Consider the following 17,407-nt stretch of genomic DNA (forward strand, 5'->3'; position numbering starts at 1 on the left):
CTGATTGCCCTACTTGAAAACAAACAAAGGAAAAACCCCAGAAAGACTTTCTGATGTGGGGAAATGAAATACCACATCAGTGGCTCTTAAGTAACTGCTTATGCACAAGCTGTTAATCCAAATGCACTGCAAGGTGGCCTCACTCGCTTTTAACAGCAGGTGAACTTCAAATTACCCGACTTTTCTTTGAGTCTATAGAATTTATAAGGAGCAACTTGAAACTTCACTACACATATGCAAAATAACTTGTTTTTACAGCACGAGGTAGTTTAGGGTAATCCGGCCTCAAATGGAGGAAATATAAGAGCTTTAAAACATTTTGGTTTAATAGAGGTAAAGTGAGAGGGAAACTTTGCCTGCTCACTTAAGTAATTGCTGGATGGACAATGTTATTCTGTGATAAATAATAAGAGATTCATTCTTTTTTGATGATAATTATCTATTTCTGGTTACTTTATTCTTATCACTGATCAAGAATAAACGTACAGTTATTTTGCAGTATATCTCACATCTGCTAATATTTTTATGTATCCAACCTCCCAGTCCAGCTGTTAGAGGAATTTTCATCATATCCTACCCAAAGTTAACAAAGTGGCTCCAACTCTTTGACCTTTCTTTTCCCCCCCCTCAAAGTCCTCACTTTACCAAGCAAGAACTCCTAGATAAAGTCTTAACTAGTCTGGCATCTTCAAAATGTTATAAGAATCCTTCTCTTATTATTGTAGCTGAGCCTATTATGCTAAGATAAATGGGCCCTTGAAAGTAATTGGAAATTGGAGGCAGCTAAAGTGTATGTTTGGAGTGTGCTTTGGTTATTGATTCAGTATTTTTGGACAGCGTTCAAAGGTACGTGGCTGTTACTCTGTATGACACTGCGGATCTATCTGGCTCAGAAGTTTCAGACTCTTTGGGCAAATTTTCTGATAATACAGCTGATTATTTCTGTAGAGTTCTATATCAAACCTGAACACAATAGGGGGCTGCCTTGGATAAGGGATTTGCTTAGGTTCTGTTCAATATAATCCTGCAGGAAAGACTGTAACAAAGCTACAAACACAAACAAGAATTTTTTAAAATGTAAGCTCATAGCCTAAACGGAGAGTAGGTAAATGAGCTGATCGGCTTCGGAACAGCAGTAAACAGAACAAGTGGATATTTATCCTAGGGTAAGAAATGAATACATAGATCTGTTTTATTGTAATGGTCTAGCTAACAAGAGTCAGATGGGAGTACTAAAAAATAAAGCAGCCCTAGAGTTAGAAGAAGTCTGAATTTTTATCCAAATAAGAAACACCATGGTTAAAACTAACTGTTCAACAAAATATCATGTAAGGCTATCTATCAGCATGACCTAAGTATATGTAAATGTATTTACTTCACTGACAGTAGCATATGCTCAGCACCTCAAAGGATTCACTCCAATACCATGGTGCAACTCATTATGAAGCAAATATGCATTACATTAAGTAAACTAAGGCAGGAAACAAAGAAAATTATTTTGAAGTGCTTTAAGTCTGTGATTTTATTAAGGGAGGTTGTTTACTCTTAGAGGGGAATTAAAAATTGAATATTCAAATTTAAAATAAAAGAAACATATATCTGTTCATGGACCAAGGTCAAAGAGACTTTTATTAGAAACAAGAATATGATCTGCACAGATTATAAAGTTTTTTTAAATATTTTGCATTTTTTGAATATTAATTCCTTTTTAGTTTATCTAACTTCCACTACACCCCTTTTCTCTACTTTCTTCCCCATAATCTTCTTCAGGTTTACTCGATTTCTCACTGGAGAACAGGTATCACATATTCTTTTCCTGATTTTTAATTTCAAAATTCAATTGGAATCAGGAATTAAAGAGTCTCACCTTATAATATAAAGGGCCAAGTCAACAGATAGTCTAAATTGGCCTTGCTCCATTGATATTAATGAGGTCAGGCTGATGTGTGCTAACTCTCAATTGCCAGATCTTACTTATCTGGTGAACATAATTTTGCTATCTGCATGCAGAGAATTTGATGGGAAAGATCAAAGGAGAGAAAGAGCTGGGGGAAAAGGAATAGAAGAAAGAAAGGGGAAAAAAACAGTGGGTTCTTTACTGAAATAATTTACACTTCAGGAGTTTGACATTTTCTTACTTTTTGATCTGTTTTTCTATTTGCAGCAAAGTCAGTGATGCCAAAAAGAACCACTTCATATGCTATGCTAGTATCATATCAATCTATAGAGGAAAAAGCAAACAAGATCAGCTTTATCCTTATTTTAAGAGATAAACCATACTGAACTACTGAATCTTGTGGGGAAAAAAATAGAAGTTTCAGCAAAAGATATATAGCACATTATATGTTATGTACACAGTATTTTTGAAGTTATTGCAACACATTTTTCTCTAACAGAGCTATAAGAACTGTGGGGTGGCTTTCATCTGTCTGTTAGGTTTTAATTGGGTTTATGTCTCTTTTCTTTTTACACAAATATACATACGCCCACACATAGATTCATATATACATATGCATACATTCATTTCATTTATAAATATTGATTAATATTCTTAATGATGCAAAAAAATTCAAGCAGCAAGTCTACTCCCCATAATAATTCTGAATCATAACTCATCTTTTAGATTGGTCTGAATTGTATTGTGGTTCTTTTAAAACACAGTAGTAAATTACAATATTGTAATAATTATCCTGGTACTTCATATTTACATCAAAACACTTAAATATAGCACATTCACATAAACTTCTATAGTCATAGGTTGGGAGTCTTGAATTCTGGATTTTTCTTATGCTTCTAACATTGTACTGTATGCGAGTTGCCAAATAATGGTATTTCATTTTAACGTAAATAAAATACTGCTTATTTGTAAACGGCTATCCAAGAGAAAATGAAGAAGAAGATGGAAGCAGAAGCAGCAAGTAGACAAGCAGATGTAGATGTGCACTTGGATACCAGATCTCTGGATAGCAAAGGAGCATACAGTACCCAGCACCTTGAAGATAAAACACTATCAGGAAAGTGTTGTACTAACTGTGTTAGACCAGACAACAAGATAATGCTCTCAAAAAGGGATGCACAGGAGTTCAGCTCTCTATATCACCTCCTGCAACAGCAGAAGAAGCAAGCTGGGCAATCCATCTTTTCTCTATGTCAGTACTACTGAGTCTTCGGAGCAGACCAAAATAATTTCTGTGGTTGAAGCTTGTTTTGTCTTTATCTGCAAGAGATCGCAAAAACCCAACCAAACAGAAACATAATGGTGATGAAGCCTGGTAAGCAGCAGATGCTAACAATGCCAGACTGGAAATGATGAAGTCAAGCAGTTTGGCCACTTAAATTTCACAACGGATGATGATGTTCCAATAACGAATAGATGCTAGAGATTCACAATGATTTATTCAGCATCCACACACACTGAATAAAGAGACTTGAAAAAGAAACACACAAAACCACAAAAGCCAAGCTGGTAGAAGCACTGATTTGGGTAACTGTTATAGATAGATGAATATGACAACTCAATGGGTATGAAAAGCTGGACCCAGATGGCAGTAGGTAAGAAAAGATCATAGCATTTACGATGCAGCATAGCTGGCAGCGAAACAAGGACAGATCACTCCATTAATATCAGGAAAATGGAAGAGGATCTTTTCACCGCTGTGGGAAGATCAAGGTATTAAAATTACATATGTACATACATCAAGAAGTGAAGACCAATTGCAGGACAGACACAGGAACAATTAAGCAGCTCCTTTTAGGATTGCATATATGACCTCAGAATGTTTGATCCAAGAAAGGCAAGCAAATGTTTAAGACCTTCTATAGTGCTTTGCAAAAAATCAAAATGTTATGTGGTTGAGAACATTTGCTCTGACTTCTGACATGTTTGAGGAAGGCCAGTGATTTCACTGGGGAATGTTATGGATGAAATGAAGGGCATAAGTTAGTTGTCCTAACAATCTTCATACTTGATTGGGTTTAAACATTTAAAGGGTGCTTTTTCAAAACTGCGTTTGAAAACAATCTTGTTTCAAGTACCTTGGGTCTCACAAATCTCCATCATTTTGAAAAAAGGCTAAGGAGAGTGATACATACTATACATTTACATACATATGGTCTGTGTTTGAGTTAGAAGATAACAAAGGTGTCATGGGGCTAATACTAGGGTGATTAGTTGAAAGAACTAAACAAGAAAATAATGAAGAGCAGCAATTGCTTCTGCTTGGTTCTAGTAATCCCCCAGAGGCACAGAGTCCAACATTAGGAGAATTAAAGAGAAAAAACAGTTTAAAAATGTAGAAAGCTCATTGTTTATAATGTTACTACTGCTGCTCATTCTTGTCTTTATTTCTAAAAAAGATTGTAAAAAGTTTGTAGCATTCATTGAAAATAACTGAAATAACTGGATGGGCATTAGAATATATAATCATTGTGCTTGCCAATAGTATTTGAAAACAGTACGTGCATCAAAAATTAAGATATTTTGCTGGCCTTCCAGAGTTTTTGCTAAACCTAGTGTGCATTGGAACCTGAGTGAATGAAATCCCAATAGTCAATACCATCTTAACAATATGCACTACATACAGAGCTGGCTTCTGCACAGAGGAAGGAAATTACTAGTGCTAACAAGGGAAAGAAGGTTTATAATGAGCAAATATACAAAAGCTCTAAATAATTATAATATTCACAGCTTGGCAATGACTTTCTGGGCTATGAAATTACTTTTGGTTTTTTTGGAAAAATGAAGATTTTACAAGGTTAGTATAAACAAAGGGTAATTGGAAAATCAAATTGCTCTACGCAAGTTATTGTAAGGTCTGGAATAATGGTGATAGCATTTTAAAAAGCTTGCTTATGAATCACTGTATTTTTGTTTTGTACACTATTGTCATCAAAAACGTTCCCTTTCAAGTGCTACATGGCAAACATAAATGGTTAAATATAAATTCCAACTTACCCCTGAAACAATAAGTTCTCCACCCAGGTTCTGAACTTCTGCCTTCACTTTACTGCAGATATTGAGCTGGTGGCAGTAGAGGGCAATGCGCTGCAAGTAGGCCAGCAGATCCTGTTTGCAGGCGGAGTCAGGGCACTACAGACAAAAGATTTTATTAGATACAGATGAATTTGTATAATTATAGAGCGTCAATCATAGGCGATAGTGGCAATGTGTGTATATTAGATGGATCCACTTTATCTTTACATGGGATACTTGATGAAATGTGAAAATTTGAGCTATACCTTTCATTTAACTCAAGACTTATGAATTGGAGCCTGAAGATGCACTATGCAATTTTGTAAAAAAAAAGAAGAAACTTCTCTGTCTGCCACTAATAAAAGACAATGAAAATAATACTATTGCCATGTTTGTGGGGCAGGTTCACTTGTAATATCAATTTGTACAGAACAGAAGAATCTATTAAGCAGTCAAAGACCAAGTTTGACCTGAACCCCAGGTTGTCAGCTGGGTGTCCAGGTTAAGATACAACACAGATGAGTTGAAGTCCAGATAAACCCAGTTATGACTGGGTACATCCACTCTAACATCAACTCTTGATTGCCTTGCCAGCTTCCCTTGCATTTGTGGAGACTTTCAGAGGACACACCTTTGCTTTAGATTTGGACTCAAAAGGCAGAAGTGAAGCTGCTTGGGTTTGGTACTAACAGCTTTGGCAAGCTTCTTAATGCATAAATACCTTAATCTGTGCCAAAAGGAAATTATTTACTAGATTGTGACATATCACAGAGTCTCTCAGGAGATGACATCAGTCTTGCAGCCCTTCTCAAGAACACAATGAGATACGTTGGTCCTTCTACAGGTCTAAGGGACACCTCTTCGTACTAGAGGGAAGCTTATCCACAGTTCTGTACCATTTTGGATTCTGTGTTTCTAAAACGTGTTTTCATAGAATCATTTTGGTTGTAAGAGATTCTCAGCATTGTCGAGTCCAACCACAACATACTCTCAGTACAAAGTAAATTAGGTCAAAAGTGGCAGATTCAGTGAAGGCTTTAAATTAATATAATCAGAAAGGGCCTAAGAACAGTTTATTCATAGCCTACGGCACTTTTAATAGAAGCTGCATCATCCCCCACAATATCAGCGCAATAAACAACACTCTCGCAGTTAATATTCGAAGTCTTGCCCCAAGAAAAGAGACCCCAGTAGTTCACTCTAATGAAACATTGCTAAGGGGTTCATTGCTAACAGCATTTCTCCAATAAATACTCTTTGAGGCTACCCAAAATAGTGTGACTGACAATGTTCTTTGAATGTATAGCTTAGGGAATAAAGATTTAGGGATTTCTGAATACGTCTTTTTAGCATCTTACAGAGTTTATGCTCAGTTTTTCTAAAATATTATCAGAGGACTTCAACAAAAACTGATAGAATTAAATACAGACAAGTCAACAGCGTCGCAACCTCTGACTTGAGATGATCGCTCTGGCCCCAACAACTGATGTTGGCAAGTGATATGTTTGCAGTGAAGTAGTTGCATATATTGCCGTCTATAACTCTGAAAACAGCCACTTTGCTTTTTATCTCTCCCTTTAAGACTAACAATATACAAAGCTGAAGGTTCAATGTGGCTGTTAGGTTTACTCTGCTCCATACTTACGCCAATGCTACAATCTCTCTTTCCAAAGCAGAATCCCTGAGAGACCCATTCTCCCTGCTGGTGACAATTTAATATAGAAATATTTACCCTACTCGTCAAGTCTGTGACCTGAAAGAAATGAACTTTAAAGCAATATGTCTAGAGAGCTGACAAGGCTTTAAATACAAGTACTTTGGAGCAAATGAAAACGCAAGATCTCATTGGAGCAGTAATTAAAAACACAACTGTCCATAAAAAGTTTATATTGTGTGTCTCCAAAGTTCTGTAAAATATCATTAAAGCATAAGCATTAAAACAAACACTTCATTCTCATAGTGATTTTATTCTTTATTATTAAAGTGTGCATGTTACAGTGTTCTGAAATTTAAAATCTGACTCAAGCCAATACACTCTAAGCATAGCAAGTCTCTTCGTGTTTCTTTCTTTAAAATATTCCACCTCTGCAGATACTGTAGACCAGGAATTTCACAAGCTGACAGATGGATTTCTTCTTTTTTATGCTAAAATGAACAGATGCTACATCTCAAGGACTGGAACGGGTTAAATACAGGAAAAAATGCTAGTTGATAATGAAAAAGCTTAAGCTCAACATTTCTGAGGTTATAGGAAAATGGGCAGCTTCAGGTTTCTTGCCACTCTGGTCCATATTCCCTGGCAGAATGTGTTACACTCTATTACAAGCTTACTTGAAGACAAAAAATAAATAGTTATTTTAAAGAGAAATACTAGTTATAGCTCCTGCTTCCAGTAAACTTTGTCCTGATGACAATGAAAAGAAACAAACTGCAAAGCTTACAAAGGAAACAATAGTCAAATTTAACTTGGCTACATTAAATTAGCTACCTTAGAACCTGAGTTTGAAATTTGGCTCTTTACTTTTAATATGGTGTTTCCTCTTGTTGTCCATATGGATATATAATATCATGGGAAAGAAAGAGGCTGAATATAGCAAGTTCATCTTCCTATTTGTGACATGAATTTGGAAAAATGGACTGAGGACGCAAACCATAGAACACAGAGCAGGGAACTGCAAATTGAAACCACAATACCCTGATGCAAAGCAAAAGAAAGGGAGTCAGTGAATCTTGAAAGAGAACAGTGGGATATTAAGGGAAGTTGCTGGAAGAAAGAGCTGAAAATAATATAAGGATTCCTAGGCATATGGCAAGGGTAACCGAGCATCCAAGTTTCTACTGCTTTCATGACAGCAAATGTATTAGTCTAATTCTAATACAATCACCTGCGTCCAGAAGGGAACAATTCAGGCATTTCTGAGGTTTAGAGAGACTCATTTATGAATTTTCTGTTCTGCAAAACCCAAGTTGTTTAGTATAGAAAAACTTGTATTCAATTAGTAGTGCAGTATCCAGGGAGTGACTTCCAACAGGTAATTTTCTGGCAAGATAACCTTTTCCTGCAAAAGGCAACTCATTGATAGAGGTTGCATTATATTTCTGCTCATTGTTTGCTGTTACCTGATCAGCTACGGCCCGTGCCAATTTGTCCATCCTCGATCCTGCCTCTGCAATCTTCTTGGCCGCATTAATGACATCTGATGTATTCTTTAGGGGGCCTTTACCCCTGTGAAACACAATACAATTATGCACAATCTCAACAAATCATGAAAGACAACAGTTTTAGTGACCTTGTTTAGTGTTTGATTTTAAAATAGTAATGTGAATGACTTCTTAATTTATTACAACTTCATCTTTTAACTACTTTATGGTACAGCTTGATTAAGAAATCGCTCTGCTATATTTCCTCTCTCTCACAAAATGGCTCACTAGCAATTTAGTCTGATGGCACCTTCAAGCACATGAACTACATTTAATAGTATAGGCATTTTTAAGTGCTCATTAAGCCCACATTCATTCCGGAATACACAACTATTTCAAAATTATGTTATTCCCAAGGCAGTGCTAAATATTAAGCCTGTCATGTCTAGATCAAGACTGTCACATTTTAGAAAACCTTTTCTGGTAGATTTTTGTCAGAAAATGAAGATACTTGGGGCATAATCCTTATGTTAAACTAAAATGCTACACTTAAAACATAATTAGTTTTAAGACTGATCTTTCAGCAGACTCTTCAGATGATAGACAAATCTCTGATTTTAGTCCTTAAAGTTACTAAAATGTACATAGATGAAAAGTAAAAAGTCACTGAAGACTTTTCTGATTTTGCTTCATACTCAAAACATTAATCTTGTTTGTAATAAATGTGTAACTGCTCCTGGGAATGGCTCACTTGGAAATGAGCTGATTTTTCTCTCTTTTTTATACAACGTGGAGAAATATAGGTTCAGATAAAATTGACAGAAAATCAGAATATGATAAAACTTATTTTTTAAAAACTAAAACTGAAGGCATTTTTTTTCTAAACACAACATTATAATATCTTTACATTTTTTCATCTATAATGTCAAGAATAACACACTGAAACACATTTCCATTTTCATCTTCTTTCCCTGTTTCCTTTTCCACCTTAAGCAGATATTGAAATACAAAAAGTATCCCACTGTTTTTGAACTTAAACTGTCACAGAAATCCTTCTTAATGACCTCATACGCTTCTACATTAATTATATCAGCATATCTGACTGTCACAAACTCCATACATTAGAAAGATTTGGTTTATTTTAGCACTGCTGAGGTTACAGTCAAGCACAAAGGTGTGAAAGGCTTTGTTCTGTTTTAATGGAATACATTAAACAAGTTTGTTACTGAATCTGATGTAGACAGAGTTGCACTTTGAGGTCTGGGATTTTTTTAATTTACTTAATTTGTCACAGTAGTTTTCTCTCATTCTCATACTAGTTCTGATGTTTGATGGTAAAAAAGTTTCAATTTGATGCTCAGTGTATCAAAGGTTGTCTGAGAGGCTGCAGAACATGTTCATATTCTGGGCTGTTGCCTTAGAATATTATTTCTTTCTTCCTTCCATGAAATGATGGCACTTTATGGAGAGTTTTTCACTTTGGTTTTAGGCAGAAGGATCAGAAACCCAAAGACAATACAAAATTATCAATATTCCTCTTATCCTTATTCCTTATTCCTCTATCACCCTTCACAGGAGGTTCTGCACTGTCATTTGCTACATGTGAGTGGTGAGTCTACTGCAAAGCAATAGTTGTAAAAGCACAAACTGAGAGAAAAACAAATAAGCTGAGAGAATTTTTACTTGGAAAGAAGCACAGTAGTAAGCTAATAAAGTAAGCAAACTTTCTATATGTACATTTAAATTTTAAATGGCTAAAAATGTTTGCTGTTGCCTGTTACCAACTAACAACTTATGAAGTGCAAACGTTCAAGTTATTTGCAAACTAATGGTATTTATACACCCTGCCCATCAATCCCTCCATCCATCCATCCATCCATCTATCTATCTGGTATATGCAAACCCTATATTGTCGATAAAGAGACGGTCTGCTCTGAAATAGGTTGAAGGCTCCAGACACAAGGCATGTGATTAGCTGGAGATTAAGAAATCTATTTAAGCATCTCAGGGAGATAAATAATATATGCTGTATTTTAATCGTGAAGAAAAACATAAAGATTTTTGTCCAGCTTTGTCTGATCACATTTTGATAAATACCATTTAAAATTTTCAGTTCTCATTAAAAGTAAACACTGAAAAGCCTGTAATTTATTATGGTGATCTGTAATTCAAAGAATCTTGTAAAATGTTCTCCCTGGTGTGATTAACAATATGTCTATATTTAAACAAAATATTTCTGTTTCTATGATATCATTAATGAATGGCCTTTCCATGCTTTGCAATTAGAAAAGAATGAGACATCAATAGAAAACAGAAATGAAAGAAAAAAAAATCATTACTGAGAGTCTCCAATAAAGTGTTAGATCAAAACAGTTTCATTTCATTTGGGATTTTTTTTGGAAAGAAGTTCACTGTTCAAAATAGTTTTGTCATTATTTTTGATTGACACGAATTGTGTTGAAATGCTGTAAATTCAGAGAGGCACATGCATTTAGAGGGATACTAAACAAAATGTCAGTTGAGTGTCTGTAAGGTCACAGATTGTATTTGCTGCTGAAATTCAAGATGATCTGCAAATAAAACAGATTTGCAAATAGGACCAAAACTTCATGTGATTAATCCCATTCGGTGAAATATCCAGAGCAGTCCTGTGTAGAGAAATGTACAACTCATCCCATTATGTATGATGTGTTACCTGGCTTTCTATGCCCACAAACAGAGCCCATCATCTCAGCAGGCTATAAATCACAACAAAAAGGAAAGATACGGGATGTCTAAAGAAGTTCTCAGCAAAAGTTATTTTGTCTTACCTGGTAAAGTCTGTCATTTCCATCATAATCATGCACATCTGCTTGGCCAATACAATGATGTCGTTACCGCTGTCATCCCACTTGGCCACCTCCGCATCCAGTTTGCTCTTTTCTTGGTGGAATATCTCAACCTGCTCAGCAATCTTAGCCTTCTCCTCCTGAGGAAGCTGAGCCATGATAGCCTGGATTTCAAAAAATAAATAAAATAAAGAAATGGGAGAGGTTGGGCGTGAAAAAAAGGAAGGTAGAAACTATATACATTTCCAGTGGTTCAAACAGCACGACCAACTTCTAATAGTTTCTTTTTAAGGGGGTGGAAGATGCCAAGTAAAATCCAGTAGACATTTCATTTCTGTTAGGACAGTCAAAAACAAATTCACAGGATGTTCATAGCTCTTCCTAGACCTTCAAGAATTTAAAAATTATATATGTCATGCCATGATGTACAGATTACTCAACAGTCTAAAGAAAATTCCTGTTAAATCTTGACTTTTAGGAAGAACAAATGAAAGAAATCTACATGAAAAGGCAGACTGAGTTGCCAGTATCTCCCCTAGACTCATTCTCAGTCAGAAATTGACGTTTCCTACTTAACCCAGCACTAGAATATGACAAGCAAGATAATGTATTTGAAGTGAATTGTAATGAATGTACCTTTCAATAATATTTAGTGGTCTAATTGTGTCTTGGAAGATATGCAAAAATGCACTAAACAGGTTGATACTAATCTGCCTCAACATTATCAACAAAGCAGAAGGATCTCTGCTCCGCAAAAAATGTAAAAAAGAAAACCGTACAAAATTATAATAATCACTCTTGAAGATGAAATGGCCACTTTCAATAATGATTTCCAAGTTGAGATACTGTATGGCTTTAGGGGTTCTGAAGACCACATTATGCATTTAATGGGGTGTGACACATATTTAAGTGTCATTACATTTTTTTTTTGTTTATGTCACTTTCAATCAGCTGAAGCCTTTCTCTACATATCCTTAAAATGCTCTTGGCTTTTAAAAATTCATAATTGACCTTTTCCAAAACTGAAATTAAAAAAGGTTATAAACGGTGGATCAGAAAATAAGAAATTTGCAAGTTAATCAAATTAAAATTCAACACATGAGTTTTAATTAGCCCTTATCAATGTAAGTCAGCAGTTTCAAATGTTAGCATATTAGTCTTCCCATAGAAAAATACAGTGTAAGTCAAGCTAACAAATACATATATAAAATACACATAGAACACTAGAACAGGTGAATTAAGTGAAATCAAGAGAATGTGATAGGAGGAAAATTTGGAAAGCTAATCTGTATGTCTTGCATGTGGTTTCTCTCTGTGGGCAGCCTCACCTGCACACTGTTTAAACTGGCATACAGTGTTTTAACATTTCTATTCCAGCTGCTGATGTGTTTTCAGAGAAGCCATATCCTATAGCAAATGCAGCTCATATATTGAAGTTTTATTTCTATTGAAGACCAATGCAAGTATTTCTGCTGAAATATTAATAGCTTTATGGAGTTAGTATATTAAGCAAATTCATTGCATTCTAGAAATAACACCCAGATTTTCTACAGAAAAGGTTCAAATATGATACTATTCCACTTAGAAGACTCATTTCAATGAGTCACTCAAAACTGAAGACTGGGTAGCTTCTGATTAGCATGTTTTTGGTTTTGTTTTTCATTTCAGGTTTTCATTGTTTTTTGCTTCTTCTGGCAAATTGCATTCTCTGTTATTCAGAAATGGGACTGTCTTTATAATATATTTAGACAGTGTGTAGCTGATCAAAGCAGAAGGTTTTTAAGTGCGGCAGTGGCAATAACCACAATAAATGTAATAGAATTTAAGACTCCTCTGTCCCTAGGTGAACTAGATTCTTAGTAAAAATATTACTGCAGTCTTTATTTGTTTTTCAGAACAAGATGATATGCTACACAATCCTAGATGTAAGAAAGAAATAAATACTTTGTAATAACTGCATTGTATCTCAATATTTTTGTAACTGAGACTTTAGTAGACAGTTCTTTGAATATATCAAACTTGACTCTTTAAAACATAAAAACGCATCCAGGTTCTCTCTAGGATGGGACCTACAATCTATCTGCTTTTCATTTAGGTGATCATGATATATATGGTATGTCCTTGATATACAAGGACAAAATTTTCTGTCCTTGGAATGCGGTGATAGAAAAACAACTTTCCTGATACAAAGTATGGTTTGTTTACCATCTGTATTCAATACTCAAGGAAATAAAGTTGAAAAGAAATCTCTGCCCATCCAGCTGTGGCTGTGCCCTGCATTCTTCCAAGCAAGCTTCATTTAGGTTTGCACTACTCTACTGTTTCTTTTCAGGGTGTAAAATGATTGTGCCAAGGCCTTGAATGCTGTGGTGAATGCTCTAGAGGAGCTGAAAACCCTTCCTTCCTGGTCCTCTGAATCAATCTTTCAAAGCTTTGTTGCCTTTTGGTCTTCAGTCCTGTAAATCCTCTTCCAGAATTCAAGGTAAGAAGTCCGCATTCTATTTATCAGCTTTGGTTACAGTGTTTGAGTGTGTGCGGGGAGGATGCTTCTCATTTAGTCCATTGCTTCTACTTTTAGCACTTAACAGAAGAAAATGCAGCCATAAAAATCATTTGGGTGATTCCCAGTTCCCCACTGCTTCTCTGCTGGAAAATTTTAAGACCTTTTTTTGAAACTGTCTTTCCAATCAACTACGTTTTCATGATGTCATTTGCCCCCAACATTATATTCTGCTTTTTTTTTTTCCTTGATAAATAAACTGAGCAGCCTATTTAGTAAAAGGTAAACATTCATCAGAGGGTGGCATAATCCTGAGTGTTAACAAACTTCACTTCTCCAGCACCTGTGACCCCTGAAACACTCATCAGCTTAATTTGCAATCCCCATGCGCAAGCTAAGGTCACAAATCACAACTACTCGAGTTTATCATGATGTGATTACCCTGGTAAAATTACATTGACTCAGTAACAAATGTCTTCAATTACAATTAAATTACAGGGACTACTCGGTAGCTTAAACAGATCTTCTTGACAGGTTTGCACACTGGGAAGGATGACTAATGTAAGATTTCTCTGGATACAGCACGTGGTGCCCTGATGGGATTTTTTGTTTTAATTAGCTGACTACTCCCATGGTTACAGCACATTTCATGGCCATCTTGGGCATGGCGAGCATGAAATGATCAAGTTTTCTATTCTCGGAGAAGTAAGAAAGGTGGTCAGCCGAACAGCTATTTTGGACTTCCAAAGGGCAGACTTTGATCTGTTTAGGAGGCAGCTCTGAAGGACAAAGGAGCCCAGGAAGGGTGGTTGCTCTTCAAGAAGGATATCTTAGAGGTGCAGGAGCAGGTTGTGCCTACGTGCCGAAAGACAAGCCAGAAGGAAGAAGACCGGTGTCAGTGAATAGAGAGCTTTGGCTGGAACTTAGGAATAAGAGCAGAATTTATGAGCTCTGGAAGAAGGGGCAGGCAACTCAGGAGGTCTACAAGGATGCCATCAAGTTGTGCAGGGAGAAAATTAGAAGGGCTAAAGAAAAACTAGAACTTAATCTGTCTACTGCTGTAAAAATATAATGAAAAAAGTATTTATTTTAATATAAATACATGAGCAACAAAAGAAGGGCTAAGGACAATCTCCATCCTTTATTGGATGTGAGAGAAACATAGTGACAAAGGACGAGGAAAAAGCCAAGGTACTTAATTCCTTCTTTGCCTCAGTCTTTAAGAATAAGACCAGTTGTGCAGTTGGGGTCAATGGTTTTAAAGGTCTTTTCCAACATAAACAGTTCTGACTCTGTGAAACTTCAAAGGCCTTTTCCAACAGCACTGGCTGGAGTGAACGGCTGATACAAGACATCATATAAGCCTAGGGAAGATTATTCAATAAGTCAGTCATTTTGAATAGGTGAGACACGAAAAACCTTTAAACACCAAGGCTAACTTACTCCTGTCCTTTCTTAAGTGACCCTGAAGTTTTGAAATCACTGCATTTACTTTCCAAGGCACAGATTTTAATGTGTAGCTATTAATATACAGACACTTCATGTAGCATGTGGACTTTATACTCACCCTTGCACTCTGGCCAGCAATAAGCTGGTCATCTTCAGTCTGAACACTCGTTCGGCTGCGAACATCATAATCTTCCTGCTCAAAGTCCGAATCATCCTCCAGCTCTTCAGGGGTCTAGAGAGGAGACGGGGAGAAAGTAAAAGAGAGGAGATGACAAGCTTATAAAGGATACAAAGTCTTATGTACAGTAAGCTCTTATTTCATCGACTACCTGCCCAGGAAATGCTGTTTCTCTTTCTTTCTAAATTAACTTGTCTGCCCAAGCAGCCAAGAACTGAAATTGAATTGTCTTAAAAATTAAGTTGTTTCAACTCCAGTTTTCTTTACAAATGGAATTTATCATTACCTTGCTTCAGCTTTTCTTAACTCTGTTAATATGATGAATATGGTTCCAGGAACAAAGATCATTTGGAAACACTAACAATGGGAGTTCAGTATTTCAAAATAATGTTATTTCACATATAAATGGATACTAATACTATTATATTACTGGAATCTCCACATAATCTTCAAAAAGGAAAGTAAATACCTGGGAAAAAGTAACTAATGCCCTGGAAGAAAAAGTTATCAAAACAAATAAGAGATTTCCCCTTGAAAGAAAACATAAATTATGTCAACCGGTTTTGAAACAAACATAAAGTTTATAAACTGCTTTAGCTTGGTAGTTCACACGGGTCTTTTCAGATACAGACTTGTGGAATTTGTCTCATCCCCTAAACTGAAACCACATTAACTGAAGGGTCTGTTTATCTGTTATTTTCATCTTCTTGCAAAAAATTAGGAGCAAAAAAAAAAATTCCATATGTATATAAATAGAGCCAAAGAGCGTCTTTTAAATCACTATTTAGTGCTATATTTAATATGGATGGTGCAAAACCTGAATTAGGTGTTAGAAGGAAGATTATGGTCCATTTTGTACTGGAGTAGCATCTTGTAGAACAATTTGACCATGAGTAACTTCGGCTGGTACAATACATGATACTGGCAATAGAAAAAGAAGATTACAGTGACTGTGCAGAGAAATCCTCACCTTACTGGATACCCATATGCCTCAGTGTTAACCTAGACGGGCAACCACTACAGAAGAAATCATCCATGCTGGCATTTCATGCTTGGAGGCAACGTCAAGTTTGCTAGCAGAGGTGCTAATCATTGCCAGTTGTCATTACAGTTCTGTCTAGAAGATGCTCAGTCACTAGGAACTCGTCCAAACCCTCTAACATAATGCAGAGAAGTCTTTTGGCGATATTTATATTACAGCCCGGTTTCCAACATGAAGTGCACATCACTGTTTGTAACGGAAAAATCAGCTGCATGGTGAAGCACACATGATGGGGAGAGTAAAACGCAGCCATCATCATTTGGCTTAAAGAGTATGAATTAAATATGTGTTTTGATGCTGAGCGCTGGAGGAAGAAATAACCAAGTATGACAGTATGGTAATGAAACTCAGGCTGCATCTCTGAAGAGATGCACTACAAATAGTGTCTATAACAGGGTAGACAGGGGATGAAATTTAGGTGAAAAAATGAATTTGTCTTTTCTGCCACAGGAAAAAAAGAAAAAGACTCATCATTATAATGTCCAATGGTCTTGCTTTCCAATCAGTTTTCATCACTTCATTCTCTCTGTTCAGCTGCTTGAAGGCAGGATGGGACTTTAAAATCTGCCATAAGCAAACCAGCTACTAAGAGAACCATACGATTCCCTGTGCAAAAGAGATTATTTCCTATTATAGGGCTCAGCTTTTCATCTGCTTCGGCTTTACTGTACAAAATAGGAGTACGGTGGAGAGTTTCAACTCATTCTTCATAAACCAGCTGACTCTTTCCCCATCTTCCAAGTCCATTCAACTAGCCAGTTGCACTGATCATTGTAAAACTGACACCCTTTCCCCTCCAGGTATACTCTTTCTAATTCCTTCTGTCTCCACTTTTATAGATAAGTCTATAAAAGATAATGTGCAGCCCTTTCCCAGACTTTCATAGTCGGAGTTGCAGTAAAGTAAGGTTATAATATTCAAAATATTGCATCTCAAGACTGTAAGCAGGAAGGACATGAAGGTGACTCTTAAAAAGCTAAAAGATTTTGAAAATTCTGTGTTTCAGGAATTTATTCTTAAAGAAACAATCGGAAAAAATATATTGTTGTTACTGCACTGCATTCATAATCTTAAGATTTACGGTCTTTAAAAGAAACTTAATGGGTATAGATGTTGAACTTTGGGAAAATGTAGTTCAAACCTGTCCTGGTTTTTTGTAAAACAAGACCAGTTTTCTTTTAGTGAATTTTCCTTTCAGCAAAGTTCTTCTAAGTAACTGCACATTTTTGAGTTTGGCAGCATGTTTTTCAGATAAAATTAATGTAAGTTAATGCAACTGTTAATAGTAAACTACAAA

The 17,407-nt window shown here is 36.0% G+C and overlaps 1 protein-coding gene across 3 annotated transcripts in view; it reads right to left on the reverse strand.

Annotated features, from left to right (window-relative positions):
• The window catches only part of CTNNA2 (catenin alpha 2), a gene marked incomplete at both ends in the record, with an annotated part of 482,028 nt that overhangs the window by 21,780 nt on the left and 442,841 nt on the right, over positions 1–17,407 (reverse strand). For 2 of the 3 annotated variants that reach the window (XM_080343717.1, XM_080343715.1), the window contains 4 exons: positions 4,955–5,089; positions 8,093–8,198; positions 10,924–11,105; positions 15,009–15,122. In XM_080343717.1, coding sequence (XP_080199843.1) covers positions 4,955–5,089; positions 8,093–8,198; positions 10,924–11,105; positions 15,009–15,122 — 537 coding nt within the window. The remainder of the gene's footprint in view (positions 1–4,954; positions 5,090–8,092; positions 8,199–10,923; positions 11,106–15,008; positions 15,123–17,407) is intronic. The other variant, XM_080343716.1, reaches the window with a different exon arrangement.

This window comes from Nesoenas mayeri, assembly GCF_963082525.1.
Source record: "Nesoenas mayeri genome assembly, chromosome: 4".
NCBI lineage: Eukaryota > Metazoa > Chordata > Aves > Columbiformes > Columbidae > Nesoenas > Nesoenas mayeri.